We start from the raw sequence: 14,576 nt of genomic DNA on the forward strand, positions 1-14,576 counted from the left end.
TCCTACAGGGAGACATTGAGATGTGATCAAACACATATTGCGCTATCCAAAAGGGACTATCAATATGAGTTTATCTATTTTAACGATTGCAATCCAAGCCTTGTTGGCTATGCTGATGCAGGATATTCATCTAACCCACCTAAAGCTAGATCTCAAACAGGTTAATTATTCACATGTGGGTAACTGTCATATCTTGGAGATCTACGAAACAATCTATGTGGCCACTTCATAAAATCATGCTGAGATAATAACTTTTCATGAGGCAAATCGAGAATGTGTGTGATTAAGGTCCATTATACACCTTATTCGAGAAAAATGTGATTTGAAATACGACAAAGTATCCACAATCTTATATGAAAGTAATGCAACATGCATAACACATCTCAAGCACTTGAGTTTTTATACACACATGAGCTTCAAAAGAATAGTGATATCAACGTACATCAAATACATTCAAGTGATAATGTGACTGGTTTATTCACCAAGTCTTTGTCAATCGTAACTTCCGAAAAAATGGCATACAAGGTTGGAATGAGATTACTAGGACAACTGAATCGTGATTGTCATCTGACCTCGGGAAGTAAAATATGCGTTGTACTTTTTTTTAGAGAGATAAAATAGAAAACTCTTTATCTTTCTTATTTTTATGTGTTTTTCCATATAAGTTAAAATGTCTTTTATAGACATATAAAAGGGATATAATGGACATTCATTAATTTTGTTTACAACATAAACTATCCATTTTTTTTTGTTCATGTAATTTGATAAAAAATTATGGGCATTTGAGTAAATATATATAGTGGATTCCGAAAGAGCCCTAGCCTCAGCTATAAAATACCACACACTGCATTTTCCAAACCCTAACGCTTCGCTTATTTGTTTTGCGCAGCCAAGGTTTAGCGAAGCTTTCTCTCTTTCTCTTCCACCTCCAAAGGTTCGATCTATAGACTTGATTTTTCTGTGTATTATTTATGTATCTAATAATGTAATTGTGTTTTCTCTATGAGCTTATCCTTCAATTATTAATATTCGTTGCTTTTTATAAATTAGATTTGAATTTGTATTGATATTTATGCTCGTCGATATGATTTTTACTGCGTACAGATTCAGATCCATTGATGTTGAATCGATTTTACATAACCACTTGGAAATCAATTGAATAATAAATCTACCACTATTTGCATGTTTTGATTAGCTTTTGGTGAATTCTATAGATATTTGTTATGATGGAGAAATGTTTTAGTAGCTGTGTTGTGTGACTGTCAATAATGTTCTGTTCAAGTAAAACTGTATTACTGTTGCTCCATATAATTTATGCATTAACAATACATGCTCAGAAGTTTCCAAAACGCTATTTTTAGTGCAAAACTTTGAATGGGTGATAATTCTAGATTTTACATATTATTGGTCTAGTATATTTATCTTTTATGTCAGATCTAAGTTACTCGTGACCCATTGTCAAGGATAACCATTAGCGTAGATTTTCTTTAAGAAATTATTTTTGGTATCCATGGTTGTCAAAAAAATTTATTCTTGGTTTTCTGTTTTCTAATGATGTTCAGATTCTAAGGCAATATGGGTAAGGAAAAGATTCACATCAGTATTGTGGTCATTGGTCATGTCGACTCTGGAAAGTCTACTACCACTGGTCACTTGATCTACAAGCTTGGTGGTATTGACAAGCGTGTTATTGAGAGGTTCGAGAAGGAAGCTGCTGAGATGAACAAGAGGTCATTCAAGTATGCCTGGGTGCTTGACAAACTTAAGGCTGAACGTGAGCGTGGTATCACTATTGATATTGCTTTGTGGAAGTTTGAGACCACTAAGTACTACTGCACTGTGATTGATGCCCCCGGACACAGGGACTTTATCAAGAACATGATCACTGGTACCTCCCAGGCTGACTGTGCTGTCCTCATTATTGACTCCACCACTGGTGGTTTCGAAGCTGGTATCTCAAAGGATGGTCAGACCCGTGAACATGCATTGCTTGCTTTCACCCTTGGTGTCAAGCAAATGATCTGCTGCTGTAACAAGGTTTGCTTTTATTCATAGATAGATTTAATTGTTATTTAAAGCAGGATATGTCATGCTAATTTCTGTTCTTTTTTTTCACAGATGGATGCTACCACCCCAAAGTACTCAAAGGCTAGGTATGATGAAATCGTGAAGGAAGTTTCTTCCTACCTCAAGAAGGTTGGTTACAACCCTGACAAAATCCCATTTGTTCCCATCTCTGGTTTTGAAGGAGATAATATGATTGAGAGGTCTACCAACCTCGACTGGTACAAGGGACCAACCCTCCTTGAGGCTCTCGACCAGATTAATGAGCCCAAGAGGCCATCAGACAAACCACTCCGTCTCCCACTTCAGGATGTTTACAAGATTGGTGGTATTGGAACTGTCCCAGTTGGTCGTGTAGAGACTGGCGTAATCAAGCCTGGTATGGTTGTGACCTTTGGCCCTACTGGTTTGACAACTGAAGTCAAGTCTGTTGAGATGCACCACGAAGCTCTCCAGGAGGCGCTCCCTGGAGACAATGTTGGGTTCAATGTTAAGAATGTTGCTGTTAAGGATCTTAAGCGTGGTTATGTTGCCTCAAACTCCAAGGATGACCCAGCTAAGGGGGCAGCCAGTTTCACTGCCCAGGTCATCATCATGAACCATCCTGGCCAGATTGGAAATGGATATGCACCAGTGCTTGACTGCCACACTTCCCACATTGCTGTCAAGTTTGCTGAGATCTTGACCAAGATTGACAGGCGTTCAGGTAAGGAACTTGAGAAGGAGCCTAAGTTCTTGAAGAATGGTGATGCTGGTATGGTTAAGATGATTCCCACCAAGCCCATGGTTGTTGAGACCTTTGCCGAATACCCACCATTGGGTCGTTTTGCTGTGAGGGACATGAGGCAAACTGTTGCTGTGGGTGTTGTCAAGAATGTTGACAAGAAGGACCCAACTGGTGCCAAGGTCACCAAGGCTGCCCAGAAGAAGGGAAAGTAGAGTGCATTTGATGAGCACGGATGAAATAGTTTTGTTTATTTGCATCAGTTTTTTTCATTTTTGTTTTGGACAGCATTTTGCCAGTTTTGGATATGGCTACAGAAGGTATTGTCATGGTTCTCTAGCCTCTTTTTGAGGATAGTGGAGTAATTGAGCAATTATGTCGGGACCAAATTACTTGATGGGCAATGACATATAGCTCTGTTGGTTGTTCCTTTACCTGGGTTAAATCACTTTACACACAGTCTTGGTCACTGCTCAACTTATTTAAGTTTATGAAATTTTGAGTATATTTCCTTCTAAGATCTTGTTCCTGTTTCATGGTATTAGATTTTTCTTTTGGTTCGTGATCATGTTATTGTATTCCTCATTGGAATGCCAGTTGTGAGGGCCAAATTCATTACTAAGAGTTGGTTAGAACATTAGAAAGCCCTCAGACTTGGGAATTGACAAATAACCAAACTGGGGGTTAGTTTGTTTCTAATGAATAACAATATTTTATTGCTAGCAGTCATAGAACATAGAGTTAAATATGATAAACTTAGTTGAATGGAATAAAGCTACTGCCATAATGTGAAGTTGAGCAACATAGATAGGATGCAAGTGTTTTGGAATCTTGCAACAGTGCCTAAGCTGGGATAGAATTTAGTCTTGCAAAGACTTCGAAGCCACTAATATGCTTAACTGCATATTTTAATCATTCTTGTAATTTAGTTATTTTTACTAGACAAGTATAAATATTCTTTTAAGTCTTCATATTAGAATGAGCCTAGTTTGAAGATGGAAAATCACTTTTTGTGTAGATTTATGGAAATATTATCTCGTATATCTCAATGAACCCCTCTTGGCTACTCTTAAGTCACGTAGTTTGATTGAAATCTAGTGTGAAGAAACCCTACCGGCCTACCCTGTATTTAAGAACCAGGTTCTTGAACACTATACAAGATAATTGCTATAACAAATCAAGACAATAATTGCCACACAAGTTTTTACTAATTTTAAGATTACAACTTAGTTAACAATCAACTTAACTCTAAAAACTTCTACTCTTTCGATTTGCTCTAATCAAAACTTCTACTCTCCAAGAAGTCAAACTCGCTTCTTGTAGATATCAAACTCACTTCTTGTTTACAGAACTCATAAACTCTCTCTTTCACTCTTTCTGGACACTGATTCAAATTAGGAATGAATGTGACACAACAAAGTCTTTAACTCAAGAATTTCTTTGCTCTCCTTTACTCGGACTACCTTTGTCCCTCACAATTTTCTCTCTTTTATCTCAATTTGTTGTACTCTGATTATTTCCCCCTTTTTGATTCGTCTTTTTTGTTTTCATTATTTGTATTGACTTGAATTGCTTCTGCATGGGGACTTCTCTTTTTAATAATCCTCTTTTAACCTGAATTGCTCTTGTACAAGGACTCTTCTTTTTATTTATTTCTTTACTAGTATCTGGAACATGCGTTGCACGTTTGTCCCTTAATATTTTTATTTTAAGTTTGTCTTTATAAAGTTCAATTATATATTAAGAAATGCAAAAATTAACAATTTTAGTTATGATTTAATCTCAAATGGTATGAATATGTCTATGAATAGCTAATTATTTTTTTCAGATCAAACAACTTATTTATTGAAGTAGTTTACAATGAATTTTTACTCGAAAAAATAATAAACAGATGTAAAAGTCTTTGACGAAAGTAGCAAAGCCATGAAGAAGAAATAAATGCAATTCTAGTCATTGCTGAAATCACAAATAAGATTCTTTTTCTTTTGTGCTTATATGAATTGCATTCTTCTTTTTTTTTTAAAAAAAAAAAATATACAATAGTATTTTTCTTAATGAAAATAGAAAAAATTGATGAACATTATTCTCATTTTCGAATATCTTTTGATCTTTGTTTCCATAAGATGAAAAATTAATTATATGAACCAAAAGATTAATTTAAAAAATTGGGATAAATAGTTCTAATTTTAAAATAATCATTCCGGTTTTATATCAAACACTATATTGCTAAACATACTAAGATTGAGGCTTAAACCACACATACATATATATAAAAAGGATAGATATACCTGGAAAAAAAGAATCTCTAGCAGAATGAGAATGAATGGAAGATGAGAGCAAGAAAACTTATTGTGTACCTATATAGAGTTTTGTAATGTAAAGAATATGAAAAGATGGAGAAAATTATATAAACATTGATCAACAATAACTAAGAAAAATATGCCATGAAACGTTTTTGGATTGTAATCAAGGAGCTTATGACTATCTATCTTCAATCTTAAGTATTGAATTTAGTGTAAAGCATTAAGTGCGGTTGGAATGAGTTTAACTGCAGAAACTCAAAGGATCATTAATTAAAAAAAAAAAAAACTGGTTTGCTATCATTATTTATTTAATTTTCAAATTTTGTAAATGACATTTTCTAATTTAATAAATAAGTGAAGGGCATTTTAGTAATTCAACTTTAAACTCAAAACCTTCCCACTTATAATAATATATGATTATTTGATTCCCGCCTTTATCATCCTCTTTGAGTCTCGAATTTAGAATGATGAACCTGGTTCATATTTTGTCATCATCGAAACAAAATCATCTATTTGTGAGATCATCATAGTAATTAGTGCATTCTAATTGTTAGATTATCCCTTCTTCCTTCTTTTCTTCTAAAAGTCTATCCTCCCTCATTTTTATTTCTTCATCACATCCTTTTTATCTTATCTAATCTTTAATTAAAAAAAAATAAATTAATATATAGTTATTGCATCTAGATTCATATCAAATTGGCATCACAACTTGAAAAAATAATCGTTCCTACAATTATAAATCCTTAGCTTTCTTCTATTATAGAAAAAGAAAAAATCTAATCTGAATTTGAAACATTAGTCGAATAGCTGTTGTAGGAATTTGTTGAAAATAATTTTAAGGGATTAATATGGAATACGGAAGCATTTGGAGTTGGTTTATATTAGATGATGTGTCAAATGGACGGGTTAGTTTGATATAGAAATTGAGTTGGATTATTATCTACCAAGTATTTACTTTGGGCTCATATGAATAGGACTCAAATGAGCTAAAAATTGAATTGGATTATGAACCGTCCAATTTAATTCACTTAATCTCAATAATTTTAGTATAACTTACATAAATCATATAGTGTAAGATCTAAGTTACATGCTGTCCCACTCTTTTCTATTTTACAGAAATCTCTTGAAATATTAGCCATTCGGATACATAATTGGCTATCTAGATACATTAATTCTACCCTACATTAAGTGTCACTTTATTGCGCCAAAACAAAAAATCAATATAAACATCTAATTAAATTCTATAAATTTCGGTTACATTTCTTCTAACTATCAATTAGACAATTGCTGTATTAACAGAACGAAGAAATTCAAAATTCAAACCCTTCCCCCTATTCGTTGGAAAAACCTTTCAAAGTGATGAAGAGATACAAAACTTTGATGCCTGCAATTGTGTATGTTGAAGGTGCATAAAGGGACACACATGCTCTTAACGTGGTTGAATCGAAAATTGACGATTCCTGCTACATACAGATAACAATGTATATAGTTGACACAAATAGTTCAGATGTGAATGTTAAATAATTGTATAGGGATAAAGCTACTCTAATGATTGTAATGACAAATTCAAACAAATCATAACCTTAATTTTCGAGCTAAAATATCTGATAACAAAAATATGTGCTTAGAATTATAGTGTTGTAATAAACATTTGTTTTTACTTTTTGAAAAAGTGTTTGTTAATATATTAGTCATGATACATTGCTAGTTACAACTTGATACATTACTAGTTTGCCATATATGTGTTGTCCTTTTATATCTGTATATTACTGTGTGGTTATTATAGACTATCATGTACATGTTAATTCACTCTTCTTATTTTTTGTAATGCATTATTATAGAGACATAAGTAATTAAGAAACACCTTTTTATTTTATTTTATTAAATATGTTTATTTAATATATTAGTCATGATACGTTGCTAGTTACAACTTGATACATCACTAGTTTATCGCATGTGCGTTGGATTTTTTGATCTGTGTGGTTATTATAAAGTATCATTTGCATGTTAATTCATTCTTCTTATTTTCTGTAATCTATCATTATAGAGGCATGAATAATTAAGACACACTTTTTAAAATTTTTTTTGAATGTGTTTGTTAATTACAACTTGATACATTATTAATTTGCTGCATATGTGTTGAATTTTTGAATTTGTCTATCAATGTATGTTTATTATAAAATATTAGGTACATGTTAATTCATTCTTTTTTTTAATATATCATTATAGATGCATAGGTAATTAAGACACAAAGGTATGAAATATATCAGTTAGTTGATGTGTATCTTACACATATAATTTGTTGTGGACAATATATGTATTAGCCACTAAATGTATTTTTGGTCCATTAAGAATACTGATAATAATGTATCTTGAACTTTTTTTTGAAATGATACATGAATTAATGCTTCTTTAATGTATTTGGTACAATTACGATTATGCATTAGTGTGCTTTTAGTTGGAGATTGAAGATATTTGTAAAAGAAATTCAAATATATTCAAAGTGATGTATTTCAATGTTGACCATAAAGGATTCAATGTCGGATAAGGATGATTGATCAGTTACAAAATGCATTTTGGAAGATTATCTTGCCACCAAGATACAAAAGGATGTTTGGACGACCAAAGAAAAGAAGAAAGAAAAATTCAGATGAAAAACGAACCACAAACACAAGTAGTTGTGGGCATTGTAGATAAGAAGGTCACAACAAAAGAATTCGTACTCTTTTTTCAAAATAGAGTTAATGAAGTTTTTATTTAGAAAATGTGATATTTTAGATTAGTAATTTTCAAATTTGTAATATTTCAATTTATAGATCTTTTATATTACAAATATATATATTACAAAGTATTATTATCTTATTAATTCCTAATACAATGAATTGAAATGTTACAGTTTTCAATTTTATCTATGAATGGTAATAAATTGTACACATAGTAAAGTTATATAAAAGTTTGAGAATTCGATACAAGCTATTATGTTTCAGATACATTAGAAGTAGAAACATTTTTTCTGATGTTGAGAAGAAATGAAAAATTTTTTCTTCTAAAAAAATAGGAGAAACAAAAATTAATTTCTCAAGATTAAAATATCTTTATCATATATACATAATTACCAAATATCTCTTATTAATTAGTTAGCATATTTCATAATTTTGATTAACTTTTAATTTTTTGTTTTTATATAATAAATTATATAATTTATTTTATGTTTATATATTATTATTGTATATATTATGCATTATTTTACACATTATTTTGCAGAAATAAAAAAAAGATAAAGATAATATTTTTGCAAGATAAGAAAAAAATAAAAAAATAACAATTATTTCAGCCACACCAAAAAAATACTATTGAAAATTTAAATTATATACATTTTAATTTAATAAACTTAAAATTAAATTTTATTCAAAATATTTGAAATGAGTTCTTTCTATAAAATAATCTTAATACTAAAAATGTATTAATAGTTATCATTTTTTTATAATTTGACTCTCAATTTTTTTTTTAGAAAAATGATTGGCCAAACACAATTTGCTTATGAAAACAGTTTTTAGAAAAATCTTTTTCAAAAAATGCTTCTAAAAATAAGTTATTTCTAATAACAATGTCAAACAGACTTTTAATTCTACTCATCTTTTAATACTTTAAGATATTTTAAAATTAAGCGGCTATACATGTCAAAAAGAATAATAAAAATGAACCAAATAATTACTTTAAAGGGGGTCCAAAAAATAGGCCCTCTGAAAAAAATCACAATTTTATCGTCACACTGACTATACTTAGATTTATGTAGGCTCATAAAAAGATAGCACATTCCCAACCAAAAAAATTATTCACTCTCACGGTGTAAGGGTGGATTAATATAAGCCATCACACCAAACCCCATTTTGGTCTTGTATCCTAAACTTAAAAAGTTTATTAAAAAAATATTAAATTTAATTATGAACCACACGTGGCTAACAAAATTCACAATGTCTTCTTTCATGAAATCTAACACTATTTTCTTTACTTTCTCTAACAATTTTTTTGGCTTAAAATAAAAATGGGTATTACTTCAATAGAATAATATTTTAAAAGAGAAAAAATATTAAATTTGTCGGAGAAACTAGAAAAATGGTATCAAATTTTATGCAGTTCTTTCTTTGAAGCTAACAAAGGTAAATTTTGTTAGCCATTAGGGTCTTTAACCCTTTTTTATAAATAAATCGGTTAGGTTTAGGGTAAAGGACCAATATGAACATTTTTGGTCAAACATAAAGGGCCATTTCAATCAAGTGAATATATTCCGGACGAAAATGAACATATTTGTTATACATTAAGGACTATTTGAATCAAGTGAACTACATCAAAGACCAAAATAAACCACAACTCATACAGTAATGAGTCAACTTGAGCTGCTATAGAGGAGGGAATTACGAAGAAACATGATACACCACAAAGAGCAGTTAATACCTATACGAATAGTAAATCACATTATCAAGTTACAATTACTAGTGAAGGAGATAAAGTGAATAATGGAGATAACAAAAGTAGTGAAGATGTGGAATCACATTCATTGAAACAACAAGGAAGTTGACTAATGAGGCACAAAAATAAATTAAAAAACATCTTGGAGAAGGATTTAATAGAAACTATCATCACTATGGAGGCAAATTCTTCAATGCAAATGAACATCAATACTTTGAAGCTTTTCTCTATAGTAGGATTTTGTGACATCAAACTTCTCTTGCAAATTGTTCAGGAAAAAAATGGCTTTTTTGTAAGAGAGGAATTGCAAATTAACATCTTACAATCAAACTGAAGCATAATGATTGAAGAGAAGAAATTTTGATCATTATACTATATGCAGCCCGCATTGCCAACACTAGAAGGGATTTATGGGCGTCTTTAGTAGATATCGTGGAACATCATAGTGATTATAGTTAGTTGGAGGTGACTTTAATGTCATTGTATCTTGGAAAGAAAAGTTGGGTGGTTTACCTGTTTTCTTCCAAGAAACAGAAGACTTCGCTAATTGGTGGAATGGAAGAATATATGAGGCTTGTACTTCTAAAAGACTGGACATAGTTTTATGTAACCAACAATTGTTGGATGAGTATCCTAACATTCTAGTGAAACATCTTATAAATAAAACATCAAATCATTGTCCTATGGAAGTTCAATGTTCACATAATAATAGTATGATTAAGAAACCCTTCAAGTTTCAAAACTTTTGGGTTAAACATGAGGAGTTTATGGAAGTGGTCAAGAAGCATTGGGTGGCTGATTTTGTACGCAATCCCTTCCATCAAAAACTTAAAAAGGTGAAAGGAGCTTTGGAGAAATGGAGCAAGGAAGCTTATTGAAATATTTTCCAGAAAATTAACACTCTGGAAGATTGAATTAGAGCCAATCATCAAAACAGAGAAATATTACATAAATCACAATGTTAATAACAATGTGTTTTGTACGCTTAAGTTGCACAGGGTTCTTCGCAATGTAAATAGCACTAGTATTATCACACAAGATAGGAACCCTACCAACTTTCATGCCAAAGTCTAACAATTGTTGTTTAATCCATAGCAATTGAGTACAACAAGATCCAACAACCACGTATTCAACCTCTACAGTAGATAAGGCCACAGAGTTTTGTTTCTTGGTGGAACAGGATATCAAACATGTTCTAAGGAAATGAGCCATATCTGTGATGATTTTTCTGTCAACCAAGTATCCAGCATAATCGACATTTGCATAACCAACCAGATTGAAATTGCTTTCTTTTGAATACCAGAGTCCCTAATCTGTAGTTCCTTTGAGATACCTGAAAATTCTTTAACAGATTTAATATGAGATTCTTTGGGATTTGCTTGAAACCTGGCACAGAGTCCAACACTAAACACAATATCAGGTGTACTTGTAGTAACATACAAGAGAGACCCAATCAATCCTCTGTACAACTTCTCATGAACATACGTATCGGTTTCATCCATGTCTAGCTTAGTGGTTGTAGCAATAGGAGTATCAAATTATTTTGGCGTCATTCATGTTGAATCTTTTGAGCAATTCTTTCACATACTTCAACTTATAAATCAAGGTACCTGTGGGAGTTTGCTTGATTTATAATCCAAGAAAAAACATAGCTATCCCATCAATATTCATTTCAAATTCTCCACTCATAAGTTCAACAAACTCTTTGGTTATTAAGCTATTTGTAGATCCAGAAATTATGTCATCCACATAGACCTGCACAATCAACAATTCCTTTCCATTTTTTAATGAAAAATAGTATTCTCGATTTTACCTATGGAAAACCCATGATCTAAGAGAAACTTAGATAGCCTTTCATACCATGCTCTTGGAGCTTGCTTCAATCCATACAAAGCTTTATCCAGTTTGTAGACATGATCGGGAAACTCAAATGTTCAAATCCAGGTGGTTGGTTTACATATACTTCTTCTTTAAAATATCCGTTCAAGAATGCACTCTTTACATCCATTTGATTGAGAGTGAATTATTTAAACACAACAAAGGCAATGAGTAATCTAATAGCTTCAAGTATTGCCACAGGAGCAAAAGTCTCATCATAATCGATTCCTTCTTTTTGATTATATCACTGAACCACCAATGTTGCTTTCTTTCGAGTGACTGTTCCATTCTCACCCAGCTTGTTCCTATACACCCATTTTATTCCAATTATAGTTCTTCCTTCAGGTGGTGGAACAAGATGCCATACCTTGCTTCTTTCAAATTGGTTATGTTCTTCTTGCATTGCTTGAATCCGATCCTGATCTAGAAGATCTTCCTTCACCTTTTTGGGTTCAACCATGGACACAAATTCTTGAAAAGCACAGAGGTTCTTTAAGCCTGACCTGGTGGTGATTCCAGAGGTGAGATTTGTAAGAACATTATTAATAGGATGTGATCCTTGATACTTGTAGCCTTTTACAATCAACCCTTCAGAGCTAGCAGCATTATCTACATCATTTTGTTCCTCTGACTGACCAGTATCTTGACTTACAGTTCCCCCTGACTGTATTCTTACTGACTGTTCAACAGAGGGAACATGTTGCTCGACTTGTTCCTGTCTGTGCTCCTCAATTTCATTGTCACCCTGCATGTTATTCTCAAACACAGAGCAATTTTCATCAAATACAACATCCACACTTTCTTCAACACATTTTGTTCTTTTATTCAATACCCCAAATGCTTTACTATGTGATGAATATCCTAAGAATATTCCCTCATCACTTCTTGCATCAAACTTACCAAGGTTATTTTTACCATTATTATAAATATAGCATCTGCAACCAAAAGTCCTAAGGTGAGAAATATTCGGTTTTCTACCTTTGAGTAATTCATAGGGAGTCTTCTCTAAGATGGGGCGTGTCATGCATCTATTTACAATGTAACATGCAGTACTAATGGCTTCAGCCAGAGATTTTTGTCAAGATAATTGACAATCATCATTGTTTTGGCCGTCTTCTATAGTCCCGTTTGTCCTTTGAACTACTCTGTTTTGTTGAGGGGTTCGGGGAGCAGAGAAATTATGATCTATACCATGTAATGAACAATATTCCAGAAATTTTGCATTTTCAAATTCTGTTCCATGGTCAGATCTCATGGAAATCAAGGATAGTCCTAGAGTTTTTCTATATGTTTTTATAAAAATAGAAAAAGTCTCAAAGGACTCTTCTTTAGAAGCTAAGAATAATGTCCAAGTAAATCTAGAAAAATCATCTACAATGACAAAGACATACCTCTTACCTCCTTTGCTTCTTACTCTCATAGGTCCACATAAGTCCATATGAATCAGTTCAAGGCACTTGGTTATACTTACCTGATTCTTTGGCGTGAATGATGATCTCACTTGCTTCCTTCTTACACATGCACCACAAAAGCTGTCGTTTTTGAATTTGGTTTTAGGTAGACCTATAACCATATCCTTTTCTAATAATTTGTTCAATTGTTTCAAGCTCGCATGCCCAAGTCTTTTGTGCCATAGTAAGGGATCATTAGCAATTTCACTAAGTCACTTCAGAGTTGTTCCAGGCATTCCTATGATATTATCTTTGTATACATTTTGTATCTTTTGGTAGTTAAAATGACCTGTTTTGTGTCCAGCTTCTCAACCCTGCAACCTTCAAATGTAAAAATTACTTTGTTACCTTTTTCACATCAGTTGAGAAATTCTAACAAGATTATGCTTTAGCTAATCGACATGATTTACTTCCTCCAAGGCTTTGTATTCAGTTTGTCCAATATTTCCAACTCCTAAAATTCTCTCTTTCTTTCCATCTCCAAATGACACATTCCCCCCTTTGCATGCAGTGAGGGAAAGGAATTGATGTTTGTTTCTCGTCATATGCTTTGAAAAAGCACTATCCATGTACCAACTTCCTTCCACTTTTACCTGCAAGCATTTTAAAGATTAGTTTTAGGAACCCAAACAAGCTAGGGTCCTTTTTAATGATAGAAGGGATGAATGAGATTGCTTTTTTCCCACATTGGCAACCAATTATTATTTTTGATTCTCTGGTTAGTTTTGACATAATTAGTAGCTATTTCAACATTTTTATTTCTATTCTTTTTGGCAACATGACATTCAGTAGTTGGGTGCCCAGTTTTTCTCATAAATAGCACAAATCAGTTGTAACAACTTTGTCTTTATTAAAGCCAATATCTTCTCTCTCATTGTGATTTATCTCACTTAATTGATTGAAAATTCTCGATGAGTTAGTCCATCTATTCGCTCTTTCAAGCCTTACTTTTATCTGAGATATTTCTAAATTTAATTTTCTCACCTTTTCCTTTTCAGCAAAATAATTACTTTTACAGTGATTCAACTCTTTCTCATGGTTTTCTTTTGTTTACTCATTTTTCGTTTTTCAGTAACTGTTATTCTTAAGATTTCAGGCTTAAGATCCAGGTTTGATGACTCAAGCTTTTCAACATATTTCTTCAGATAGCTGTTTTGTTTATCAGTTACAGTTTTGCTTTAAATTCCATGTTCTCAAATTTTTGATCTGCAAAAGCTTTAAACAACTTATCTCTTTCATATTTTAATTCTTCAAGGTCATCAATTAACCCATTCATCAATCCAATTAATCTATTTTTAGAAAATGACTGCAGTTTTTCTTTAGGATCAGTGATACTAACCTCAAAGTTATCATCATCTTCAGTATCTGATTTGCCCAGAGTCATGAATGTTGTTTCATCTACTTCATCATCAGATTCTCCATTTCCTGAACCCCAAGTAGCTACCATTGCATATTCCTCCTTTTTCTTTGAATTCCTTTCCTTTTCCATTCTTTCTTTCTTCCAATTAGCTTCCCATTCCGGACAATTCTTAACATGATGATCCATTTTTCCACACTTGTAGCATCCATTTTGAGATTTATATTTTACCCATCCTTTTTGATTGTTTCCTTCTTTTCATCTCCATTATTATTTTGAATATTTCTTAAGGTTGCTTGCCAGAAAAGCCATTACATCTCCAGAATCTT

The 14,576-nt window shown here is 32.1% G+C and overlaps 1 protein-coding gene across 1 annotated transcript; it reads left to right on the top strand.

The window, feature by feature from the left end:
- Nucleotides 1–658: 658 nt before the first annotated feature.
- Nucleotides 659–3,306, top strand: LOC101244084 (elongation factor 1-alpha). The gene is made up of 3 exons (XM_004240531.5): nt 659–934; nt 1,563–2,037; nt 2,119–3,306. The coding sequence occupies exons 2-3, from the start codon at nt 1,576–1,578 to the stop codon at nt 3,001–3,003; spliced, it is 1,347 nt and encodes a 448-aa protein (XP_004240579.1). The 5' UTR covers nt 659–934; nt 1,563–1,575; the 3' UTR covers nt 3,004–3,306.
- The last annotated feature ends 11,270 nt before the right edge of the window (nt 3,307–14,576 follow it).

The sequence above is a fragment of the Solanum lycopersicum genome, chromosome 6 (genome assembly GCF_036512215.1).
Source record: "Solanum lycopersicum chromosome 6, SLM_r2.1".
In the NCBI taxonomy this organism is placed as follows: Eukaryota; Viridiplantae; Streptophyta; class Magnoliopsida; order Solanales; family Solanaceae; genus Solanum; species Solanum lycopersicum.